The 23551-nt window shown below is 39.5% G+C and overlaps 4 protein-coding genes and 1 long non-coding RNA gene across 7 annotated transcripts; 1 reads left to right on the forward strand and 4 right to left on the reverse strand.

Moving 5' to 3' along the window:
* Nucleotides 1–130: 130 nt before the first annotated feature.
* Nucleotides 131–11292, reverse strand: sphk2 (sphingosine kinase 2). 2 transcript variants are annotated; one of them, XM_058648180.1, is made up of 8 exons: nt 11185–11292; nt 8068–9565; nt 5958–6107; nt 5311–5405; nt 5103–5218; nt 4398–4601; nt 2659–4249; nt 131–2080 (listed from the first exon to the last, which is right to left on the reverse strand). In XM_058648180.1, the coding sequence occupies exons 2-8, from the start codon at nt 8522–8524 to the stop codon at nt 2018–2020; spliced, it is 2676 nt and encodes an 891-aa protein (XP_058504163.1). In that variant the 5' UTR covers nt 8525–9565; nt 11185–11292; the 3' UTR covers nt 131–2017. The 2 variants fall into 2 exon arrangements, with proteins under 2 accessions (XP_058504163.1, XP_058504164.1); XM_058648181.1 differs by lacking the exon at nt 11185–11292 and adding an exon at nt 10919–11156.
* A 241-nt stretch (nt 11293–11533) lies between these two features.
* Nucleotides 11534–15624, reverse strand: rpl18 (ribosomal protein L18). The gene is made up of 7 exons (XM_058648711.1): nt 15517–15624; nt 14836–14922; nt 14634–14741; nt 13460–13558; nt 13231–13354; nt 12686–12755; nt 11534–11666 (listed from the first exon to the last, which is right to left on the reverse strand). Exons 1-7 carry the CDS (start codon nt 15517–15519, stop codon nt 11591–11593), a joined length of 567 nt encoding a protein of 188 aa, XP_058504694.1. The 5' UTR covers nt 15520–15624; the 3' UTR covers nt 11534–11590.
* Nucleotides 15625–16415: 791 nt separating this feature from the next.
* On the reverse strand, nt 16416–17988 carry si:ch211-120k19.1 (uncharacterized protein LOC563199 homolog). The gene is made up of 5 exons (XM_058648713.1): nt 17907–17988; nt 17415–17758; nt 17064–17134; nt 16816–16845; nt 16416–16682 (listed from the first exon to the last, which is right to left on the reverse strand). Exons 2-5 carry the CDS (start codon nt 17746–17748, stop codon nt 16563–16565), a joined length of 555 nt encoding a protein of 184 aa, XP_058504696.1. The 5' UTR covers nt 17749–17758; nt 17907–17988; the 3' UTR covers nt 16416–16562.
* Nucleotides 17989–19372: 1384 nt separating this feature from the next.
* On the reverse strand, nt 19373–20804 carry LOC131471808 (uncharacterized). The gene is made up of 2 exons (XR_009242026.1): nt 20482–20804; nt 19373–19876 (listed from the first exon to the last, which is right to left on the reverse strand). It is a non-coding gene; the product is annotated as an uncharacterized LOC131471808 (long non-coding RNA).
* LOC131471807 (uncharacterized) lies at nt 19876–23474 on the forward strand. 2 transcript variants are annotated; one of them, XM_058648578.1, is made up of 3 exons: nt 19876–20043; nt 20816–21024; nt 21466–23474. In XM_058648578.1, the coding sequence occupies exons 2-3, from the start codon at nt 20837–20839 to the stop codon at nt 22646–22648; spliced, it is 1371 nt and encodes a 456-aa protein (XP_058504561.1). In that variant the 5' UTR covers nt 19876–20043; nt 20816–20836; the 3' UTR covers nt 22649–23474. The 2 variants fall into 2 exon arrangements, with proteins under 2 accessions (XP_058504561.1, XP_058504562.1); XM_058648579.1 differs by having other exon boundaries at nt 20832–21024.
* Nucleotides 23475–23551: the final 77 nt, after the last annotated feature.

Below are 23551 nucleotides of genomic sequence, written 5' to 3' on the forward strand. Positions count from 1 at the left end.
TATCACAAGTATAATTTTATAAGCCAAGACTCAACATTTGGTAGGACATTGTGTACAAGTACAGTTTGTGTGGTAGTCTGGTAGACTAGCTGCACTGTTAGAGGGACAAAAAAGACAAAATGACAACATCTGTGATCAAAGAGTTTTACTCCACTTTTTCTGCAGTCAGCTTTAACAGTTTGTGATCAACAGCCAGAATGTACAGGCTTATTATACAAAGGCATTGATTTGTCCAGGCATGACCAAGACATACAGTATGTTGATGAAGACCCAAGCAGTCGAGACATGATCTTACTTATACACTGCACATGCTAATGACCTTTCCTTTGTCCAGCCCAACAGATTTTAAACTGAAAACACAAGTCCTTGCCAGATTTGGTGATCTGCAGTTTTATTTGACATTATAATTTGCAAGTCATTATGTTCTCAAGCCATTTCTTAAATTTAAGACCCATATTTTTCACTTATACAAAGAGCTTGTCTCTGCTGCTGGGTAATTTCTCACAATACAAATTGTTTTTCCTGATCTATCGCTTGATTATAAGTCTGATCCAACAACAGAGAGCTGCCAGATTTTATGGCTTCTCTGTTTACATTTAGTTTCCAAATTATTTTGTAATCAGTCAGTTCTACAACTCACATGCTACAAGTGTACAAATCAATTTCTGACTAGGAATGCAACTTACTACTTGGTATTATGGCATCTGGACTTGGGTTACTAGTGCATCTATTATATTCAGAAACAAAAAAATATTGTATCTGACTCTACGTTCTCTAAATCTTACTGTGCATTCTAGTATTGTGATTTTCTGTGCTGCTCCATCTCCAATTAATGTGCAAAAAACTGCACCAGATGCTACCTAACAGACATATAATGTCCTCTAGTTACTCTTCCAAAAGATGACTACTCAGAAACAGTGATATACTGTAGATATAGCATAGTGGAAAGGACTATTGTTTGTAATTCTGAAAGATTTCTTGAAAATAAAGTCTAAAACAATGGCAAAGAAGCTTGTTTTGTTAAGACATTTTTATGTTCATTATTCTGCAAAGTCTTAGCACATATCACTGACATCAACATTGTACATCCACTGGCAAAGAAAATGAGGCAGCTGATGTAAAAACTTCATTCACCGTTCAACGGTTCCACTGCTCCTACCTATGTAATGACCTTGAAAAGCTTACTCTTGCGGTTCCATATCAACTAACTTGTCATTGAAGTTAAGTGTCATCCACATTTTCTCCACAGATGCTTAAAACAGTGGAGTAGTATGCTCAAACATAATGGTAGGTAGATGGGTCTACCAGTATGTCTAAGAATATAAGCATAGCCTTGAGGAAGAGGACGGAGACTCTTGACAGGTGAATAGAGATGAATAGGATTTAGGTAAGTAAGAAAGGGCAAAGGTACAACTGTACTGTCAAGTGTCAAATAAGGCATTCCTTTCAGGGACAGAAGTTATTAATAGTCAAACATTAGGACAAAAATAATTACGGGTTGGGAGACAATTTTTATCAGGGTCTCAAATTTTTTCATAGATTTAAATCTTTAAGAACTCCGTTTTTTAAGAATTTTTAAGAATTTAATCTGATTCTTCTCCATCTCATTGTAAGGCAAAAATCAGGTAGTGCTTCAATGCATGCATACTATGTATACATCCAACACATGCACTATCTGCACAAAAAATCCCACAAACATTCGATTGTTCTTTCCTCTTATTATCCCAGTATGTGCAGCTTTAATGCTTCTCAGCCTATGCTGAGTGTAATCCAACAGCTGTGCAATGACACGCATTTTTCATCCATTTTCAAACATTAATCCCTGCAGTCATGCTCCAATGATGTGTGGCTTGGATGGTTATCCTTTTCATTAAACCACAGAACAACAGTTTCTGCAATCTAGGCTATTTTAAGTCTCTCAGACATGCCCCCTCCGCCTCTCAGAGTACGGATGGCAACAGAGATTACGTAATTCAGTAGAGTGCTGTATCTGTCAGTCATCTCAACCGATTCTTGATTAGAATCTGGTAATCTTTACTCCAGAGTCGCCAACAATGAGACGGGCCAGGCCACGATGAACCTGTAAAATATTGAAAGATCAGAAGAAAATGTTACTACAAAAGACAAGTCACAAACTGGAATTAACACCACAAATTCAATCAGCCAAGGTAATAATTAATAACCCTTAATCAGTAAAAGCTTATAAAATACAGATAAACTGCTTTTCTGAAACCACCATAACGTCAAAAATATATATTTTAACATAATACTGGCAAAATATACTAATTTATACATCATATATCAATCATTTTTGCGTAAACGTTTTCAATAACACTTACATAAAATGTATATTGTGATTAATTTGCTCTTGTCACAATTTATACTGTGAATTTTCTCATGGTAATTTGCCATATTCAAAAGCTCCCACATCCAAAGTATGAGAAATACTGGTGTGAAGTGAAGCATTCACACTATATTTATGGTTGGTGTATCATAATGGATTTAATTTTTCTGATATTTGATCCAGCACTTTTGTCCAATACCAGACCGATAGTGATGGTGAGTAGTGTATCTGCTCATCCCTCTGGTTAATTACATACAAATGAGTGTCACACTCCATCTCATCATTCCACTTTAGTACGAAACACCATTCCTGACCTGTGCTTGAAGTGGCCCGTAGGGCACCAGTTCTCCATCCACAGTGAGGGTTCCTCGTGTAGACAGAGGCTGCAGCCTGAAGGCCCTGCAGGTCACATGGCTCACATATGGCGAGCTGACTGAGTGGTGGTTTCCTCTTTCCATGGCAAAAAACAATCTCAGTAGAGTGGCTCTGGAGATTCCCGCTCGCACAAAGGTCAGATGGATCAGTCCATCGTCAAACCTGGCCTGAGGTGCAGCATGGAGGTCAGCCCCAAGGTGGGTCTGGTAAAGTGCCAGGACCAGGACAAAGTCCCCCTCTATGGTGACCCAATCTCTGGTGGGAAGGGGTTGGTCAAGGGGCGGTAACAAGCCATCCCTTGGGAGATTTGAAGGTAGTGAAACAAAAGGACGGTTCCTAAAGGGTCCTGCAGGCTCATTAATGTCAAAGTTAAAAGATGAGGACGGTGTGCGCACGCAGGGCGAGGGCGAGTTTGGCGTGTTAGGACGAGGTGCAAGGTAGGATGAGGAATGCGGGGAGGCACAAGATGGGGAAGAAGGCGGTGTGGGAGAAAGTGACAGAGAGAGGGAGGGGAGTTTCGGAGGGAGAGAGTTTGAGTTGGAGTGCTGAAGAAGGGAGAGGGGCCTTGGCCTTGAGGCATTCTGGTTTTGGTCCAGGTTCTTGGGCTTGGAAGAGAAAGGAGAGTGACGAAAGGGGGAGGAGATGGTGAGAGATCGTTCACGACCAACATCTAGTGGGTAGGGTTCTTTCTGGTAGTAGGTTCCATTCAGATCCATGTCCTCTCCTCCATATGAAGTGCCAGACTCAGCCTCTTCCTCTTGACTAAGCGGCTTGTTAAAAAGAGTGCTGGCTATCTGGCTGGAAGGGGCTGAATTCTTTCTCAGTGACTGTCTGGCTTCCTGAAGGCCGTCTTGGTGAGTGAAAGAACCCTCTGGCTCTTCATCTGCCTCGCGTCCCATATCAACCCCATAGTTCTCTCCCAGCTCTCTTGCGTGCAACACTCCCTCTCCCTCTACAGAACCACCACTGCCTTCCCCATCCTTCCCCCTATCCTCCTCCTCTCTCTCACTACAGTCTTGTTCTACTCTTCCCTCCTCTTCTCTTTCATCCTTGATCCCTGCCAACCTTTCTTTCCTTCCCATATTGCATTCATCCCTTTCATTTGATTCTGAACTCGTCCCTGACCGCTCCTCTTCTGCTTCCATGTCCATCTCCCCCTCCCGCTCTCTGTCCTCTGCCAAGCTGCTGGCCCTCACCACACCGGTTCCTCCTCCCCTAGCCCTCTCCCTTCTTCTCTCCCTCTCTCTCTGCCGCTCCTCTTTTTCCCTCTCTCCCTCGCCCTTGCGCAGGCTTCGCTGCTCACTGATGCCCATGTCAGAGCAAGTGCGATGAATGGGTGTTCGGCAGAAGCCCTCAAGACCTTCTGTGATACTACGGGAGAGCGGTCTCCTTGGTGGAGGTGGTGTATCATCTGGTGATGTCGTGACAACAGAGGGCGGCAGGTAGGACAGGCGACCCTTGTAAGATCGTAGAGAAGCTATGCGCACCAGGGTGCCGAGGGTGAAGCGGGCTGAGCCCAGGCCACGATATCTGCAATAAATACAAATTATGAGTACAGTTATTTGTAGCGCTTGTGTTGTGAAATTAAGCAGTACTTATAATATCATAAACAAGAGAATGTGATTTATGCTAAGAATAAAAAAATCAACAGTGGAGTAGAAGCGATCATAATGCCCACCTCTCACTCTCTATGTCCACATCAGACACAAAACCCCAGGCAACAGAAAGGAATGAAAATAGTCTCCTGGGTGCTGCAGGGCGACTGTTGTTGGAGAGATCAGGGCTTGTTGTCACAGACACCACGTCCATCGGTCGAACACCACCTCGACTTAGCAAAAAGCAGCAGTTCAAAAGCAGAGGCTCCCGAAGGCACATGTCATACCTGAGGGAGATTTATTTAAACAGAAACAAAAATAAAAAATACAAATAAGAAGCAAAACAAGAAAAACTAAACCAAAAAAAAAAACACTTAAATAAAGAGGGAACTGTACCGACAGTATCTTGGAGTACATAACAAAGTGATGTCAAAAACATTTATTTGAATGTATTGTTAGTAGGTTAATCTGATTTTGTGAAAGCTAATCCAAATGAATCCATGCACCCATGATGTTGGAAACACAATTTATGCTGGTCTGTTGTTAAAAATCCACAAAAGTAGACTTGTGCAGAACCTAACAGTGTAAAATGTACACAACCTACAAAACTTTACAGCACCAATTATTAACAAACACAATTTAAGACATCATATCAGAGTTGAATTATAAATGTACAGAGAGAGATATAAAGACTTCATATTAGCACCACTAAACGTTACGGCTATGTGAAGTTGTTACACACAAAAACACACAGTTTTCTCATAAATGAGATACACATTAATCCTTACCCTGCATGGTGGTTGATGGAGCCAGCCAGTGCATTCCCAGAGCCACAGGGCAGAATGCCAACAGGTATTTTTATTGCTTGTTCCCAGTCTGGACGTTCCATCAGTCCATTAAGGACCTACAGGAAAACAATACAGAATATGCCAAAATTACAAAAATCATATTGGTGGACCCAGTTATAGACAAAATGTGGTATAAAAGCACAAATACCTCATGCAGTAGGCCATCTCCAGAAACAATGACGATGCCATCCCACTCAGGAAGTGATATCTCTCTGATTAGCTCCCGTGCGTGGTTCTGACGTTCTGGGACAGATTAAAAAAAAATCAGAAAAAAGAATCAGGTTTATTGCCAGGTAAAGCTTTCATAATACCAGGAATTTCATTCTGTTCATTAGTGCACATGTAAGGTAACATATGAGCTTAAGTTACGTTTAGTCAGACAGATAATTTGAAAAACTTGACATGTTTCGACCACTACCTGAGATCTTTCTCAGAAGGGTCACATGATGTTACATATGACATGTATTGCTTCCTGTTTTACACTGGTTAAAAAAAAACTAATTTCTCTGTCTGACTGGAACTTGGAACCTTATTAGAGAAAAAATAAAATCAAAAAAATATGAAAAAATAAATAATTTACAATAGAACATTATGAATATAAATTAAAACAAAAAAAACATGTGCAGTATAAAAACTGTGAAATGTGTCAAAATTGAAAAAAGAAGACTGTACAAATTGTGCAATTTGTAAATTGTAGCACAAAAGAAACTGAACATTGAAGTGGAAAACCTGTTACATACAGTAAGAAGAATGTTTTATTTAACTGTGTATCTGCCTTTGGCTTTGAGGAGTTACCTGTCTGAATAAGGTTGTAGCTGATGTTGGCCTCTCTGATCATTGGCAGGATGAGGGTCTGACACCACTGCATGGCCTGGCCTCTCCCACTGAAGGGATTCACCAATAACAGTAGTCGCCTTGGACGAGGTAGCAGACTTCGTGAAAATTCTTCATAAAAGTATGGAGAACAAGAGTTTGTTAAAACAAAAAAGGGACTACGGTTCACTGCATTTTCAAAGGTTGTCAACTGGCACATATGGTAAGTTGTCATTACACAGCCTCCGACTGCATTTACCTGATTTCACCTCAAAAAGATAAACATCACTGCCCAATCTATTTTTCACGAGAGCATTTATCAACAATTTAAATTCAGATACATGGTCAAGGACAAATGTGAACGGCTGTGTGCAGAGGTAAATCATTTATCATTTAGTTTTATATACTTTTATTCAAGTGATAAGACACGGTATCAGGCCATGTGTGGGGGAGTTAGAAATCAAACAAAAAGCATCTACATTGAGGACTTAAAATGAAAAATAGATGTGATATGGCATAAATGGTTGTCAATGGTAGAGGGACGTAGATGATATGACTGCACTCTCAGATAATCTGGATTATGCAACAAACTATACTAAAGCAATCCTGCAGAAAATCACTGAATCACCAATTATCCACAGTTATCATGCTTCTCGAAGCATTACAATTCACAGAGGCTCACAGAAGCACAAGTGAAACAGGTTAACGAGAAAGAATGTAGACTATGTGAAGAGAAACTAGAGGGTCAAACAGAGGTCTGGCAAAAATGAAGCAAACAGGATGAATGATGAGACAGGAGCAAACTGGATACAAACAGACTGGGAAAATGAAAAGGACTGACCACTTTATCACTGTGGGGGGAAAGAGACGGTGATATGGTAGGTAAACACTGCGGAAAACACAATAGAGTGATTTCAGATAATTAAAGGTAAAAGATTAAAGAGGAGGAAAGACAGGAAAAGAGGGGAAATGCTGGATACACATGCATATTAATATATAGAAAGTAAACTGACAGGGACTTCTCTATCTACATGACTTTAAAGGCTGAGTGACGCAGTGCATGGGACAGGGTGAATAGCTGCAAAGGCCCCACCCTTTCTGTCTCAACAAATGATACAGACCGTGTGTGCAGGACAGATAAGAGGAAAGAATGAAACATGAGAGGGTTAGAGATGTATAAGACAAGATGTAGTAATAACAAACCAAAGTAATTTAAACTAAAAAAACATTACATAAGGAAATCTCACATCCATATGGTGTATATTTCTTCATTCTATTATTTTTTTCTTTTGTGAAATAAACCCTGAAATGCTCAACTCTTCTTGATGATAATTTGTGCCAACAGTGGAGAAAATCTGTGAATTGCACACACAGTCTTTGGTCACTCTGTGGCATTCCACCATACTTAGTAAGTGTTTACAAAGGAGACATAAATCCCGGAGGCATGAACAACAGGAATTCAAGACTTGACTCAGAGGCAAACATTAAAATGAGATACAGTAAATCCCACAAACAAGGTTGAAGGTAAATTATCACTGCTGTTCTTAGATAATGAAATTACGCACTGTACTACTAAAGATACATCTTATTATTCTATTCAACCAAAACAAAATCATGTTTTTTGACTGTTGGTTTGAGATTTTCCCAAATTTCACTGCTATATAAAAAGTATACATGTATAATATAATTATATAGGACATTTTATCTTATAAAGGACTGTTTAGCACCTTTTTTTGTCATTAATCTAAGACCAAATAGGAGTAACACTCAAGTGATCAAATACAATCAGCAGATCAAGTAGCAGACCTGATGGTGATACTCATCCATCTTTAAAAGTTAAATCTGCAGGTACATTTCCATGACATACAGAGAACTAAAGTTACTAAGTTACTTGTTTTTTTCCATCCAATATGTGGTGGTACAACTACAACAGTGAGGTAAAATACAAACACTATGTAGTTACTTGGCTTAAATTGCCATTGAGAACCTGTGGCAAGTAAAAACCATGATACATTATTCAAATTGAAGTAACCCAACAGCCTGCCAAAAATAATTGATGAAGATGTAACACAAGTAAAACACACACACTCACCTGTGTCAGCAGTGACGGTCACACCTCTAAGAAGACACTGGACAGCGGCCGACCACCTCTCACCTTCCTGCCTGCTTTCTGCGAGGTAGGCCCTCACTTGCCTGCGACGGGACACACCTTTCCGTCGTTTCCCTGGTGGGTACCAGTACAGCACCAGAAGGGGGGGTGCAGGGGCGCGAGGGCAGCTGCAGCCAACTAGCTCTGATAAAGGTAGCAGCAGACGAGCTTCCTTTCCCGGTCGTGGTGACAAGCGCTGGATATGTATGTGGGTGTGGGTGAGGGTCAGGGCATAGTTGGAAGTTGGAGCCACAGTAGGGGAGGCAGCTGGGGAGAGTACACCCGGACCACCAGGGCTGTTGGGGCAGCTGTTAGTGTTGCTGCCCAATCCCCAGCTCGCAAACTGGCCATGAAGGAGGGCTTCTGCTGGAGGAGTTGAAAAAGGTTCTGGAGATCGCATCCTCACTTTTCAAGTGGTTGGTTAAAGAGGAAAAATTATGTCCAACAAGTTTATGGGGTGTATTTACTCATGTTAGAGGTGAAAAGAGGAAGAGAGCAAAAAAAAAATATCAAGTTGTATTTGAATGCAATTCTGAGAACTCAATCCCTGAAATCTCCTCAAAATTATTCTCTTTTCAGTGCTTGAACTCAAGAAATAAAGTCACAAAAAAGTTCCTGTTCCCATCTGTCCATTTCAAAAAGAAGTTTTCCTTTGAAAAGAAAAAGAACATCTTCCAGTTCAAATGTTTATATGTGTAGCATATTTATCCAGTGAAGGTGGGAACTGTTAAAGTCTTTGCATCACAGTTAGAGTTGATTACTTCAATACATTCAAAGAAAACAGGACTTCAATTTGAAGTGTCCATTACAACAGCAGTCATTTAAACAAGTGTTATTTCAAAAATATTGCATAAGTAAACAAAGTAAGTTTAAAATACATCTTAAAGCCACTAATTGCGAAAATAATTTAAGGCAGCGGAGCAGCTACTTAACATTAAAAACAAGTTTTTAAATAATTATCCAACACTCTTCGTTGCACTGAAAAAGTGATTAATTAATAAGACAAAAACACACACCTTGTTTAGACAACGAAGCTACAACAATTAAATTAAATGAATGCTGAAACTGAAAACTCTATAAAGCATGTTGCAAGTGCTGTCTTTACTTGTAATTAATGCCATAAAGTTTTTCCAAGGCTTTTACAAGACCTTTGACACCACTATTGCTATCTTTAATCTCAGTGATATAAGGAGGCAGACAAGAGGAGTGACTTGGTCGGTCCTCTGGACAGTAGTGTGGTTCATTAAAGTTTCATTCAAGCAAATGATCCTGTATTTTTTTCTGTTCTGCACAAGAGTGGGTGAATACAAGGAAAGACAGGTGGAGACAAGACAACAAAAAATCGAAACAAAACAAAAGACAGACAAGTAGATGGTTCCAGGTGGGTCCTTGGTTTATGTCATGAGTCAAGCCTCACGTTCCCTCCCAAAGATCTCTCTTCCTATGTGAGGACAGGGGAGGAGAATAGTCAAAATTAAAAGTGAATAGCTTAAGTGTGACGATGTTTCACCCAAATACAGGACATTTTAAAAGCAGAAGGGTGAGGGAATCACATTACAAGCAAAAGAACAATAAAATTGAATACATTAAAAGAAACCCCTCTAATTTACTAAGATTTTGTCCTTAGAACAATGAACAATGTGGTCATGAGAAGAGGAAGCGATACCAGTCACTGAGTGAAACAAGACAAGTTCCATCATGCAACTTGACCTATGGTTTAACTGATTTGCTGAATCACATTATTCTAAATGAAAAGCTGCATTAAAAATGACCACCGTGCCTTTGTATTCATATTAAGGGAATTTGCTAATGCGACTGAATCTGGGATTGAGATTTGGCAAAATTGCTGAGCAGAACAGAAATAGATTTTTCGAAATGTAGCAATGTGTGTTTGCATGCAACTGTGTTTCCCAATAATGAAATAGGTTTATGGGCCTGATAAACAAATTATAAATTTAAACAGAAATACAGTGTATATTAAAACAATACTGGGACTTGTTTGGGGCTGCACCGATTAATCGATAAGTAAAGTCAGTAAAGCTGAGCGATGAGAGAAAAGCATGTTAAAACAATTACAGGACTATCACACAATATGCACAAAATGAAAAATATTTATAATAATCTGGTCACAACTTTCTTATACTACTATTAAGAGCTGGATATTGACATAATGCATGTGGTTCATTTAAAAAAAGCGTTTCTTGGCTGATGTCCTGTACTGATAAAACACACAAAAAAGGAGCCCACTGATGCCCATTGTTGCACCTTACGTCCTTGAAATGCAGGGCGGGGACAGGCTGAAATAATAATATCAGGAGGCTAATTCTGTCTCCAAAACAATGAAGCAGTTGTTGACTGACTGAGGTATTTTTTTGACCAAGTTTCTATTAGCTTGTGTTTTGAGGCCAGGAGCACGTCTACACAGTTGACAGGTCATCTAATAATCCTGATGATACAATGTAAAAGCTTCGGAACTTTGAACTTTAACCTAACGTTAGCTAGCAGATTGACAGGCTCAGACCCAGCTAACTTATTTGGCTGTACGTACCAACACTTACAGTCAAGTGAAACTTAAAGACATATTCATGAGCAGACGTAGCTTTGTTATTACAATTAAATAGAAAAATAACGCTGGTGAACACACAAAAACGGTGTTGGTAGATGCTAGCTTATATAGGAATTCAGTAGAGTGATGACTGACAACAGGGGTAACAGTTAGCAGAGGCTAGCAGTTTGCTGGTCAACATGTAGTGTTTAACATGTCCAAACCAACTTGGTGAATTGAAACAAATACCTTGAAAAGGGTTTCCACACCATGGGTTTAACCGAGACGCTTCAGTATGACATTTTTTAACATCGCATTTCTTGTCCGGTTTACGGAGGTCCCCAAGTTTGCGCAGATAACGTTACATGGCAACACTAGCTAACAGACGATTAGACTCGACTGTCAAAACCAACGAGCGCAAACTGAACAGTAAAGGTGGCATTTACACCGAAATGAGATTCAGGGGGAGCTGAGGGGGTTATAATAGGACAAAGAAAGCAGAAGCCGACAATTACCTCATCTTGCCTACCCTCACGACGACAGATAGTCGGTTGCTGTAAAAACTATGACTCGGTGCAGGAAGTGTCTGGAGACGCAGGAGCAGCAGCTTTGAGCGGCGGAGAGGAAATCCAATGGCGATAAGGAAAATATTGCGACACCCACGGACATTCTCCAATCATTGACGGAGAACCACTTCCTGACCGACTCGGTGTATTTTTTCCAGCACCACTCACAGCAAATGTGACCAAAACGTGTCAATTGACGTTTTTCTGCTAGGCTCATTAATGTGGAGAGGAAATACATTTATGTAAACAATGACATGTCACATTCCATAAATAACTGTCCAATAAAAAGGAGAGACACTCATTTTGTACAGCCAATCTTTTATTTGTATCAGATTGCATGGAAAACAAAATGACACTAGTTCTTGTAACCACAGCTGGATCTGCGACCACGAGCCCTCTCAAACTTCCTGCCCTTGGAGCGGATATAGGGCCTGGAAAACAGAAAGAGGGTTTGTTTAAGATGATGGCATCAAACACAAAATGATACTATATAGACTAGAGCTACGGTTCTCAAACTATGGTAGCTTCCTCTGGTGGTACTTGGAGGAAAATCAGAACTATTGTTCTACTGTGTATATACCAGGTTATGTGATCATATGGTGTCACAATTAAACAAATAAAATAAGTAGCGTCATCTTAATCTAATTTCACTACACCCATACTATGTCAGAAGTATATGAGGAAGATCAGAGCAAATTATCTTATTGGGAATGAATCTGCCTCCTGTGAGAAGTCCATAGCCGACTTTGTTCGACCTATTTAAACCACTGTATTTTAACATTGGCAATATTTTCTCAGGGGGAATTTGGTATAAAAAGTTTGATAACCATTGGAGTGAACACTTGGAAGTGCAAACTCTGCCAAGGTCCAGTGTTATTAGACTCCTTTCCGGTAAGGCTAAAAATGGTTTTGTTTTGAATCCAGACTAAGATCTAAAATCTATTAAAAAAAAAAATTCCCTTTTCAATAAAAGTGCTCTCAGACATGTGTCCAAAAACAGCCTCCTTGGCAGAGGTAATGTATATAACATTTTGATTCCGACCATTGCTGCCTAACATCACCACAAAAACCTACCCAACACACTTCATCACTGAATTGATTTTAAGGTTCAGTTATAAACACTAAAATGTTTGCAGACTGGTCTGTGACTGTTCTTTGGAGCAACAGTGGTCAAAAAACCACCTGTTCTGTCAAATGAATGACAAACTAATTGTAAATAGACCCATATTATTATGGTAATGTCACAATCTTGGAGACCATAGTTTAATCATGATAGAAAATTGTCTTATCAACCAATTGTACCGTCACTTCCATAAGAAAGCCTTATCTTCTGTCCTGACCTATGAGGTTGTCCAACATCAAAGATCAAAGTACTGGAGCAACTTTATCTATTGCTGAGGCAGCCTTAGGCAAATATACTACATTACTAACACATCAACTGTACACATACTTGGTGTGGCTATGAGGGGTACCGGTGGCTTTTCCAAAGTGCCTGTACACCTCTCTGGCTTTACGGGGTCCTGGATATTAGAGAAAGAAAGATTTTGTAAATGGCATACAAATGCTTCTATTTATTACTTAAAGTCTCTTTAACATGTCAATTTATTTGTATGCTTATTACTTAAGTGCCGATGGAAGAATGAGTTTCACTCCACTGTTATAATGAAACACTGAGATTGAACAGAAATGTTTCAATTCTGGTTTCTTATACATTTTGCATACTTGTGCATCTGGTCTCATGGAAGAACAAACATAGTATTAACAAAAATGGTAACTCATGTAATGACCAAACATTTTCATAGTAATATTACAAAAATATTACAATTGTCAAATGACCTAGTGGCAATTTTTTTGGTCACAAACTTTGACACTTACCGACAATTAAAGTGTAAGAGTGAAACCGATTACCTTAATACTTAACTGATCAGTGTAGGACTACAATTATATCTAGTAATTGATGGCCGTGCATTATGGATAAAAAAAAAGAAGTGTTACCTGACAGCAGCACTGTTCCCTGTCCTTTGGGAGAAGCCAGAGCCAGCTGGTCAAAAGTCATCACCTGACCACCTGACTTCAGGATTCTTCTGCGGGCACCAGCAGTAACCTTCAGAGCGCAGATCTGTGGGACAACACAGACCTTTGTTTTTAATTTCCAACAACAATGCAGTGTTTAGAGCCTATTCACTTTTTGAAGAGGAAACAACACTCAACAAAGATCATTTACCTTAAGCTTGGGGATATCCTGAATCCTGACATCATCAGTGACTGTTCCAACAACCACAGCAGTTTGGTTTTCACGGCCATCTAACTTCATCTTACGAATCTGGGAAAATCAGAGTCAAATTACACCAATAGCAATCAGTGAAAGACATACAGTTAGTTACAGATAGCGATGTAACAATCCATGGTGATTTCAGTTTCAGCCACAATTTACATTTCCTTCAAAATTAAATAGTCACATTAATTTGTTCTGGGGAAATCAAGACTAAAAAAACACTAATAGTACTGCTTAAACCTTTAAACTCTAGATACCAAAATGTGGGGATTAGTCATTAAGTAGCTGAGCAGAAAGCAGTGCTCTTTATTCCAAATAATAAACTCAGAGCTCATTAGAACATTTTTAATGCAGGGTCAAATGATGCCTTGGATGCTGCAAGACTACAAAATCAACTTTCCAGACAAGCCTCAACAAATGAAAGTGGCTTTGAAACTTAACAGCAAAGGTGGACTGTTACATCAGGACCAAACAAGGGATGCAACGAGTGCATCTGAATGTTGTAAACTACTGAATTCAAATGGCCGCAGCAGTAACACTACAGTGAGAACAATAAACTTTCATCTGAAACTGGGGATGCACTACAATGACACAGTAAATTGCTACTAATTTAGAAAAGACTTGGATTACACACTAACAAACTGGCTTTTACAGATTTGTTTAATGACTGACAGACTGAGGATCACTCATTTAACGACTGCACTATGGATCACAGACTACATTATTTGTCAAATCAAATGAATCGCCGCAAACTCACAAGAGCGACCATGCCTACGAGAACGATATTTTTGATATACCCACTACTTCCTGTTGTCTTCTGATGCTACTTCTTGTATCGCACATGCTTTTTTTTTTTTTCATTGGCTTTCGGTAAAATGCATTTGCAGTTGGTTCAGTCATCAGCACTGAAGTGAGACTAGGAGTCGGCTCAAAAATTCTATCATGTTTGATATGACTGATTGAGGTCAGGTCTGTCACCTTCACACATTTGCCAATCCAAGTCTTTAACCCTCACACAAACAGATTTGTGCCAAGTGTCCCTAACTAGTGCCCAACTGTCAATTGTGCAAAAAAACTTGTGTCCCCAGCATGAGGTGAACAAGATGAGGGGAGTAGGACTAACCAGGCGGGAGATAGCGATGGGTGGCCTGTGAGTCCTGCTCATGAAGAGTCTTCTCAGGACAACCTTGTTGAAGGGAGCATTGGTGCGGCGGGCCAGGAACCTGTACAACTGTAAGAAACCAGCAGGGTGGTTAGAACACAAACAAAGCACTACTTTTATTGTACATAAACATAATCGCTACTGACTGGAACATGTGACTTACCTTGACCAGGAGCCTCAGATAGATATCCTGGCTCTTTGGCTCCTTCCTGTGCACCTTACGGTCCTTGTTGTGCCTGATGTCAACTCCCTTTAAAAGTTAACAGAAGAACGTTAACACAATCAACAACTGCTAATAAGAAAGCAGTTCATAAGAGCTCCATATTTAACGTTTTCATCATTTCTTAATCGAGGACACATAAGTGTAGATATTATACATGATAGTCTGACACCGATCAGATATAATGCAAGTATTGACATACTTGAAAACAAGTACTCGAACACACTGGTTAACACGTTGATACACCGATGCTAACTGCTATTACAAATAGCATAGCATACATATGCTGCTCAGCGGACACATTTGAACTTAAAATAAATAAAGTTGAGTTAAAAATGACATAAACTGTGATTAAAATGTAGTATCCCGCATTCGAAAAATACAACCAGGTCACATTTCTTGTCTTTAAGCACTGAAGCGGCTACAGCGCTAATGTCGGCACCAGGGAGGGTAAGCTAATGTTGATTACATGCTTAAATAGCACGAAATAATGAATGAACAGTGAAGCAATAGATGTTTAGAGACGCTAACGATTGTCGTTTACAACATAAGCTGTTTTAATTCAGAGGATGATCGTGGATACTGAGGTTATCGTGTTTGAAAATTTCTACTAGCGGCACCTACCATCTTGGACTGGAACGAAAAGGGAAAAGGAAGAGTCGAGGTCTCGCGATAAACAATGCTGTCACATCTCGCGTTTCTGATTGGCTACTGAGCACGCGCTTCCTGCAGGCCAAAGTCAAAACACCTGTGAGAATTTAGCATGGCGCCCCTACTGGTGGAAACAACAGGAGCGCTCGATGTGACTGATCGTTTAAACGATTATTTTTGTTAAATTTGTGCATTTACACTCTTGTTATGAGCACACATCACAACTGATTATGTTATTCTAATTTTCTTAGGTAGGTTTCATATATTGTTTGATCCCTATTTGCTCCCACAATGGTTTTTGATAATTTTCATAAACTCACGTAGGCCTAAACTCATTTTTAAAACGTCAGCAGTACTTTATGACAATTAATTAGGCCTCTGAGAATGCTTACCATTCATATGATTGTAACATTTAGCATTTTCTAAACGTATTTGCTCTGTAGTAGGGTTGGGCATTTTGTTTTGCAGATATTGCATATACAAGGTTAACTAAAACATAAAATCGTCCCTGCTAATACTAAATCATACATTATTATACAATATACATATAAATACATGAAGACCAAATGAGCTCCCTGAAGGAAATGACAGATCATGTGCAAAAGTTTTTCAATTTGTAAGAAATACAACTGTATAATAAACAATTTATCTCATTAATAAAAGTTACTAAACATGGATTAGTTATTTAGACAAATTATTTATTTAAATGATTTAATTTGACAAAAATACTCAGAAATAGATTATATGTAAACAATAGATTTTTTGATTCTTTAATTTAACAATGGTTGGTTGGTCATCATACATCATGATATATATTTGCGTGGATCTTTCTTACAGGAGAAGTTGAAATAAGACACAGAACCAACACAAACCCACAGGGGTGAGATCATCTGCTCACATTGTGACCTTTATCAGAATTTCGCCACATTTTAATGAAATCTACTGACTCTGCAACCAAACTGTGTCCTTTAACCAACCAAATCTAATGTCATTTATATTTTTTGTTGAGGATCCTTGGTTCATTCAAGTTTGTGGCTGTCCTTCTGTCTGAGGTGGCACAAGAAGATTGTGAAAGTCAGCGCAATGCCTCCGAGAAACGCTGTCCGTGCCACAGGGGGAACCAGAGCAAAGTTCACTGCCTGAAATGATGCGAGAGATATAAAAAAATGGGAATCTGTCACTTTACATTTGTGCATGCACAGTAGGTACATACTGTATGTAGAATACGTATAAAAAGTGTGCAGCAGTAAAGTAAATAAACACATATCTCACCTGCATTGTTGACCAATATACTACTCCAGTCTAGAGATAGATAGATAGATAGATAGATAGATAGATAGATAGATAGATAGATAGATAGATAGACAGACAGACAGACAGACAGACAGACAGAGAGATAGATAGATAGATAGATAGATAGATAGATAGATAGATAGATAGATAGATAGATAGATTACATATCAGTAACATACACCAGGTATTGTTCTTAACAAAGGATCATTTTCAACTTGGTCATTTACCTTGTAAGATGTCCAGAATTTCTGTCTCCAATCTTCAAGTGGGTCCTTCTTGTTTTCAAGTAAACTTAAACCTGTTTGGGGGTGTATCGTTAAAGCTTGTTTAAAATTTTATGTAGATTTTTCAAGAAGAGAAAACCCATTTGAGGAGGCCTGTTGTGTTCGACCAATGAATTTGAATAAAACCACCATCAAAGAATATTTTTGTAAAACAGGTCACATTTAATACCATTTTACACCAAACGTCCCTAAAAAGTCCACTAAAATAAAGTTGTTATTTAATCTAAAGAGTTACAGACACTAACAAAGACTCAAACACAGCCACATTTGCATATGTGGTTGTAACACACTCACCGATATAAAAGGCACTGATGGTGAGTGGTGCTGCCACCAGCTGATCCACCACAACTTTTCCTGTCACTGCCTTGACTCCGCCCCCCGGGAGCATCCTCTCCAGCCACCTGAGCCACTGATAGTTGAAGTTGGCATGGAAACAGAAGCCGACAGTCGCCACCCGAGCCGTCTGACACCAGTCGATGCCAGTTGAACCCTCTGATGTGGACCCAGCAGTGTGTTTGCCTCCCAGCACGCTCTGCTGTATCACATCAGCTGAGGCAAACAGAGTAGTGTATCCCAGGACGTTACTGATGTACGGGTGAGCCTTGAACAAAGCCCATGTCCGGTTCATGATGAGAAACCTGACCAGAGAGAGTTATTGAATTCAACACTTTTAAACAAGTGGAAGCTTTAGAAATAAATGTTCACATAAAACTAATATTCAACAAAAATAACATATAAACTTGGTGGTTGGGTGAATGGGGGCCACAAAATGGCGTTCAAACCTACCTGTCAGCATGGCTTTCCTCACCCTCTCCTTTAATTTCCAAGACCAAAGAAACACAAGATGTTTTCTGATTGGTTCTCTTTGCCAACGTGGATGAACTGAGGTGAGGTAGCTGAGGTTTTCTCAGCAGGTCAAAGTTCTGCCACTGTTGTTAGAAATGTGTGATAAGTCCTTTATCAGCACTCTGGAGAGGAATCTGAGAAAACGGCATATGTAAGGAATGATAAAGAAGAAACCAACACAGCAATAACCTACAGTTTGACAGCCAATTATTATGTTGAATTTGTGTGCACATAAGCTAAATTAAAGGCCTCAGCTCAATTTGTAGTCAATGAGCCAACTGAATACATGGGATTTATGACACAGTGCCATTTACTTGAAAGTCACTTGAGTAAATTGTCCTCATGTCTCTGCGGGACAGTAAATGTAACTTACCACAGTCCAGCTGAGTGAAGTGTTGACGTCAAGACGACACCAGAAAGCTGCACTCTTTCTGAATGTAGCTCTTTGCTCAGAAACACACGTGGTGTCACTATAAATAGATGCCACTCCTGCGACCACGCTTGTGCTGTGAGATTCACAGGCTTCATTTTATCACAATAAGGCAAAAGGTCAACATTTCTGTATTTAAAGAGGCTGAAATGTGTCAAAAAATAAGTTTAAAGGCACAGTGTGAAACATTTTGTAACATTTATTGGTGAAGTTACATGTTGCAGGTGAAAATCCCTCACCTCACCCTTCCCTTAAGTATGTTGGGGAATCTATGTAGCCTTCAGTCAGCATCAACACTCTAAATATGTTTAGTTTGTGCATTGTGGGCCACTGGAAAAACATGGTTGTCCAGAATGACAGCCTCCACAAGCTCCTGATATAAATATAAAAAGCTCATTCTGGGGTAATGAATAATACATATAATTATTTCATCTTCAATGTCATCTAAATTTTACACACTGGATCTTCAATTAACAAAAAACAGCCTAACAAAGTATCTCTGGTATCTGGGGGTAAACCATTACTACTGTGAACCAATAATACATGAAATAAGACGCCATTCCAAATAGCTGTGCTGTGTTGTAGATATATAGAATATTAATAAGGTTACAAAAACCATAACAACACGTTAAAAGCACATTCATTGGTTGCATTTGTACAGCACATTTCATACAAAAGGGCAACTCAATGTGATTTTCATAAAAACAAAATTACATTTAAAATGTTGGAAACATAAAAATATACAATTTGAACAAAACCCAATTATAGAGTAAAAGAAGAACATAGTTAGACTAAATGGAGCATAAAATATGATGTGCAACATAACACAATACTTTCCTCTATAATAGTTCAATCTTAAGTGAGAAAATGAGAAAAGAAAAGCAGTGTTTTAAGTGTATTTATGTAGCAGTCTCTCACAAACAAAACAAAATGTTGAGCCCGTAACAAAGACCGTTGTATGAAAGTGTACAATATGTATAGATTGGTTATTTATTTATTTGTTTTACAATTCATTGACAAATGTGATTATAATGTGGAAGAAAGGATTGTAAATCTTTTTTTCTTTTTTAAACACAACATTTTATGTTTCCCCTTTGTTGGCGCTGTCATTTGTGAGAAAAGGCCCATCCACCCACCTGCAGCCATAGATATGTAAAATTCTGTACTTGGAAGGTAAACTATTGAATTGAAAAGGTCAATTAAAGCCACTAGCAACCATCTTAGCTCTTCCCTCTGAGAATGTGATAATTAGGGCCAGAGATTAAGCTGATCAATTAAGAGCTTGTTAACTGCCTCAACTGATGCATTTGTGTCTCCCAGTGTTTAACAAGCTGCCTTTGGTTTGACACACAATGGAGACGTGTGCCCGCGGCTCCACCAGTGGTTGACTTGTCAGATAATTGCTTCTTTTCAGAGCCTCTCATCGGGTCTCGCTTCCTCTTCCACTATCAATTGGTCGAACTGGATTCCATTCATTCTGCTGGGCGTAAAAAAACGAAGAAGAGATTTTGTGCGTTTGCATTGAGCGCTTATGTCACTTGACTTCATTTGTGCGCTCGAACTCAGGACACAAGCACAGGCAGACACCAACAATCAAACCAGCACAGTGTGTGGGATCATACCAGCAGCAGCCTCAGGAGGAGAACGGTAGGAGGCTTTTTCTGATGTGTTTTTTATGTAAGATATATATATATATATATACATATATAAAGCAGCTGCTGTCTGTTTCTTACTCTTTGTATTGGTAAATAAATAAATAAATATTAGTCATGTAGTGTGAGTGGCTTTTATGTTATAGCTGTTTATTGATTAAATCTGCTGGTCAAGTTAAAACGGTGTGTGAGATAGAGTCAATATGCATTAAATCAGTAGTAAATCTTATTGCTTTTATCACATTTATTACCACAAAAGAGCGTCTCTGTGATACAGGGACAGTGTGGACTGACACGTGTTTGAGATAGAAATGTTGAGCCTGTAGAATATGTCCAACCCTATTACAGTAGGATGAGTAGTTGTTTCTTATGTGTCTACCGTGTCTCTGCGCCTGTACCATCACACGATTTAAGAATTGAATTTAAAAAGTACCTTCTGTCATTCCTAATGTAGATAGATTTAGTGCTGATGGCTCTGCCCTGGTTTGACCAAGCAGCACAGTAATCCAAAGAGGGAGCTTAATGCAGGAAACTCCTGTCCGAGAATGACCCCAAGACACTGAGAAACAATTAGACTTTTGTGCCTGTTAGAATGATCTGGAAAGGTGGAGCTGGCAAAGCTCTGCCAGCAGCAGCATTGGTGGAGCAAGAAATGAGTGAGGGAGGCCCATTAATATTGTTTTTCTGCAAGAACTGGTGCAAATGGGAAGAATTCACTTTAAATCAGACATTATCTTTTTTCTTGAAAACTATTTTCTTCATCGCAGACCATTTCTCCCTCAGCAACCATGCGACCGTCTGTCTCTGTTACTCTGGAGCCCGGGTTGGAGCAAGGGGTCCCTTGGGGTCGTGACCTCTACACTTTTGTAACCTCAGCAGCGGGTCACATGATGAGGACCCTGCAGAAACCACGAAAGAACCGACCGTCCAAGCGGCAGGTTAACCATCGGCGCTTTCTGCACAACATGATCCAGAGGTGAGAAGGGTCATCACAGAAACTACAGTCAAACTAACAGTTGTCGAGGCAGTGGTTCCCAAACTCTTCATCAGTTCCCCATTAAAAATAAACCCTACATTTATTTATTTATTTCTTGCCGAGAGTAAAATAAAAGCTAATACCACCTGTGTGTCTTCATGGTGAATTTGAATTTGACTGATTATCTTGTCTGGAAAAAGGAACTAGCCTGGCTCTATCAACAAAATACAGCGCTATGAAGTTGCTAGGCAACCGGTGGTGACATCAGCAGCATCAATACACCTGGATAAAAAATAATTCTTCATGCATCCCTTTATGTATATGTATGTATACTAAAATGACAATTTTTGCTTCAAGGGCACATGGGTTTCATGACTTTCTCGTACATTATTTTGAAAACTACTGGTGATTCAACAACATCATGTCTTTCTCTCCCAACAGAAAGTTTGCAGATATAGAGGCAGCAAACCACCGACTAGCATCAGCTCTTTATTTTAAGGATGAAGAGAAAACCTTAACCTCACAGCAGTCACAGGAGGAAGCAGCTGCAGGCCCGTTACAGACTGGCCTGTTACAAGAACCAGAGAAATGCAGTGTTCACGTAGTAGCAGGTGACATCTCAGAGTCTACAACTGACGCCTCTATTGACTCACAACAAACTGAGGTCGGTGAAGAGAATCATCCAGACTCGCCAGACCTTCAGAAACAGCCTCTAAAGTCCCAGCCCAACAGCAGCACCTCTAAAACAGTCAACCAGGCCAACAAAAGAAAGAAGGAGGAGAGTGGAAAACATAAACTGGATGAATCCCCATCTGTTAGCTCTCCAGAAGGGACAGACTATTATCACAGGGCAGATGACTTTCATACTGACTATTACACTGATGAAAGTCCACTGGAGTCAATCAACAACCTCCCAGATAACACGCAAACTGCTCTACAGAACTCAAGCTTCGTCCAGTCACCTGCCTGCTCTCCAGAGCTGTCTCCGTTGTCTCTTGACTCTTGCGACTTCTCCATCCAAATGTTCACAGACATCTCGACCTGCACACAGTCTCAGAAGAGCATCATCGACATTGCAGAGAGTCCGTGGGCAGACATAATGGATTTATTCAGCATTGGCAACAAGGACATCGGAGGCAGCCTGGACGTGGGAGCTTTCCAAAGTATCTGCGCGTGCCAAGATGATGTGGGTCAAGAGGTCAGTGTGGAAAACCAGTCAGATGGCTTCACACAAAGGATGTGCAGCAACACATCGGAGATGGAGGACCTACACTACCAGAGCTGTGAATATAGACATAGCTGTCAGGAAGACCATGAATCGACCCAATTCAACCATTTTAGATTATCTCAAGATTCAGATGTCACACAAAACCAGCTCAACATGCCAATCAGCTGTCACTACAACATGTCACACCTGCCCACATACCAACAACATGAGCAACTTATTCACTGTATGCAGGTAAACTGTGAAAATAATCCACATTTGACACCTTTTGAGGGAGTTGCTCAGTCATTCTGTGCCCCTCCTTCTAAACCTGACCATCGTCCAATACCAACGCCACCACATGAGGATGACTGGCTGTTTCCTGATATCCTCAAAGAGAGGACGTCACCTGACTGCTAAGAATGTGTCATCGTCAAGTCTGTGAATGAGCAACAACCAGAGCAGAGCATCTTTACCTGAGCAACATTAGTCATGATCCACCTTTCCTCTGGAGGATTCACTGCTTTTTATCTTGGATTTTTGGGGGGTACTCATGAGTTATTTTGACAATTAGAGATCAGCAGGTGTTTTAATGTACAACCTACATTTCTTTATGCTTTTGGTTAAATCTAAAGCAATAACCTCACAGTAAAGACCAAAAATAAGAAAACATAAATGAGATTATTACAATTAACAAAAAATAAAATTTTACTATACTGCCATGTAGCTCATTATCATTACTTAGCTGAAATATCCCATATATATTTTTGTCTGCCTTAACGTTCAATGTTTTTTTTTTCCTTTTTATCAGTTTGCAGATTCTTACACCTTACAGCCTATACTGTGATTTCACAATGTTTTTAACAGTGATGCAGCAACGTGTTTAAACTACTAAGTTTATTGTTTCACTGAGGTCATTCATGTTCCCAAGTCCAAACTAATATCTGTGCTATTATCAGCTATTATCACCAACATATTTAAAGCTGTGTCAGCAACTAATAATTAAATAATGTATTAGAATGAATAACAATAACAATGTTGTACTGACATTAAAATATAACTCGTTATCATGATCAGCCTGAAATGAATTTCCCTCATTTGTGCACAGAGACGTTGGCATGTCCATGTTTAGGGTTGTAACTGATATTTGAGTTGTTTGTGTATATTTGCGTGTTAAATATTGTTGTTTAAGTGGTGTAAAAATATCTATAAAGGGAATCTATTTGATAAATACTTCGTAAAACCACTTTTTTGTCTATAGTTTGTGAGCCTTTGTCCAAAAAGCACAAACACACACACACACACACACTCAATCAAAACCAA

Source organism: Solea solea, chromosome 13 (genome assembly GCF_958295425.1).
Source record: "Solea solea chromosome 13, fSolSol10.1, whole genome shotgun sequence".
Taxonomy (NCBI): domain Eukaryota; kingdom Metazoa; phylum Chordata; class Actinopteri; order Pleuronectiformes; family Soleidae; genus Solea; species Solea solea.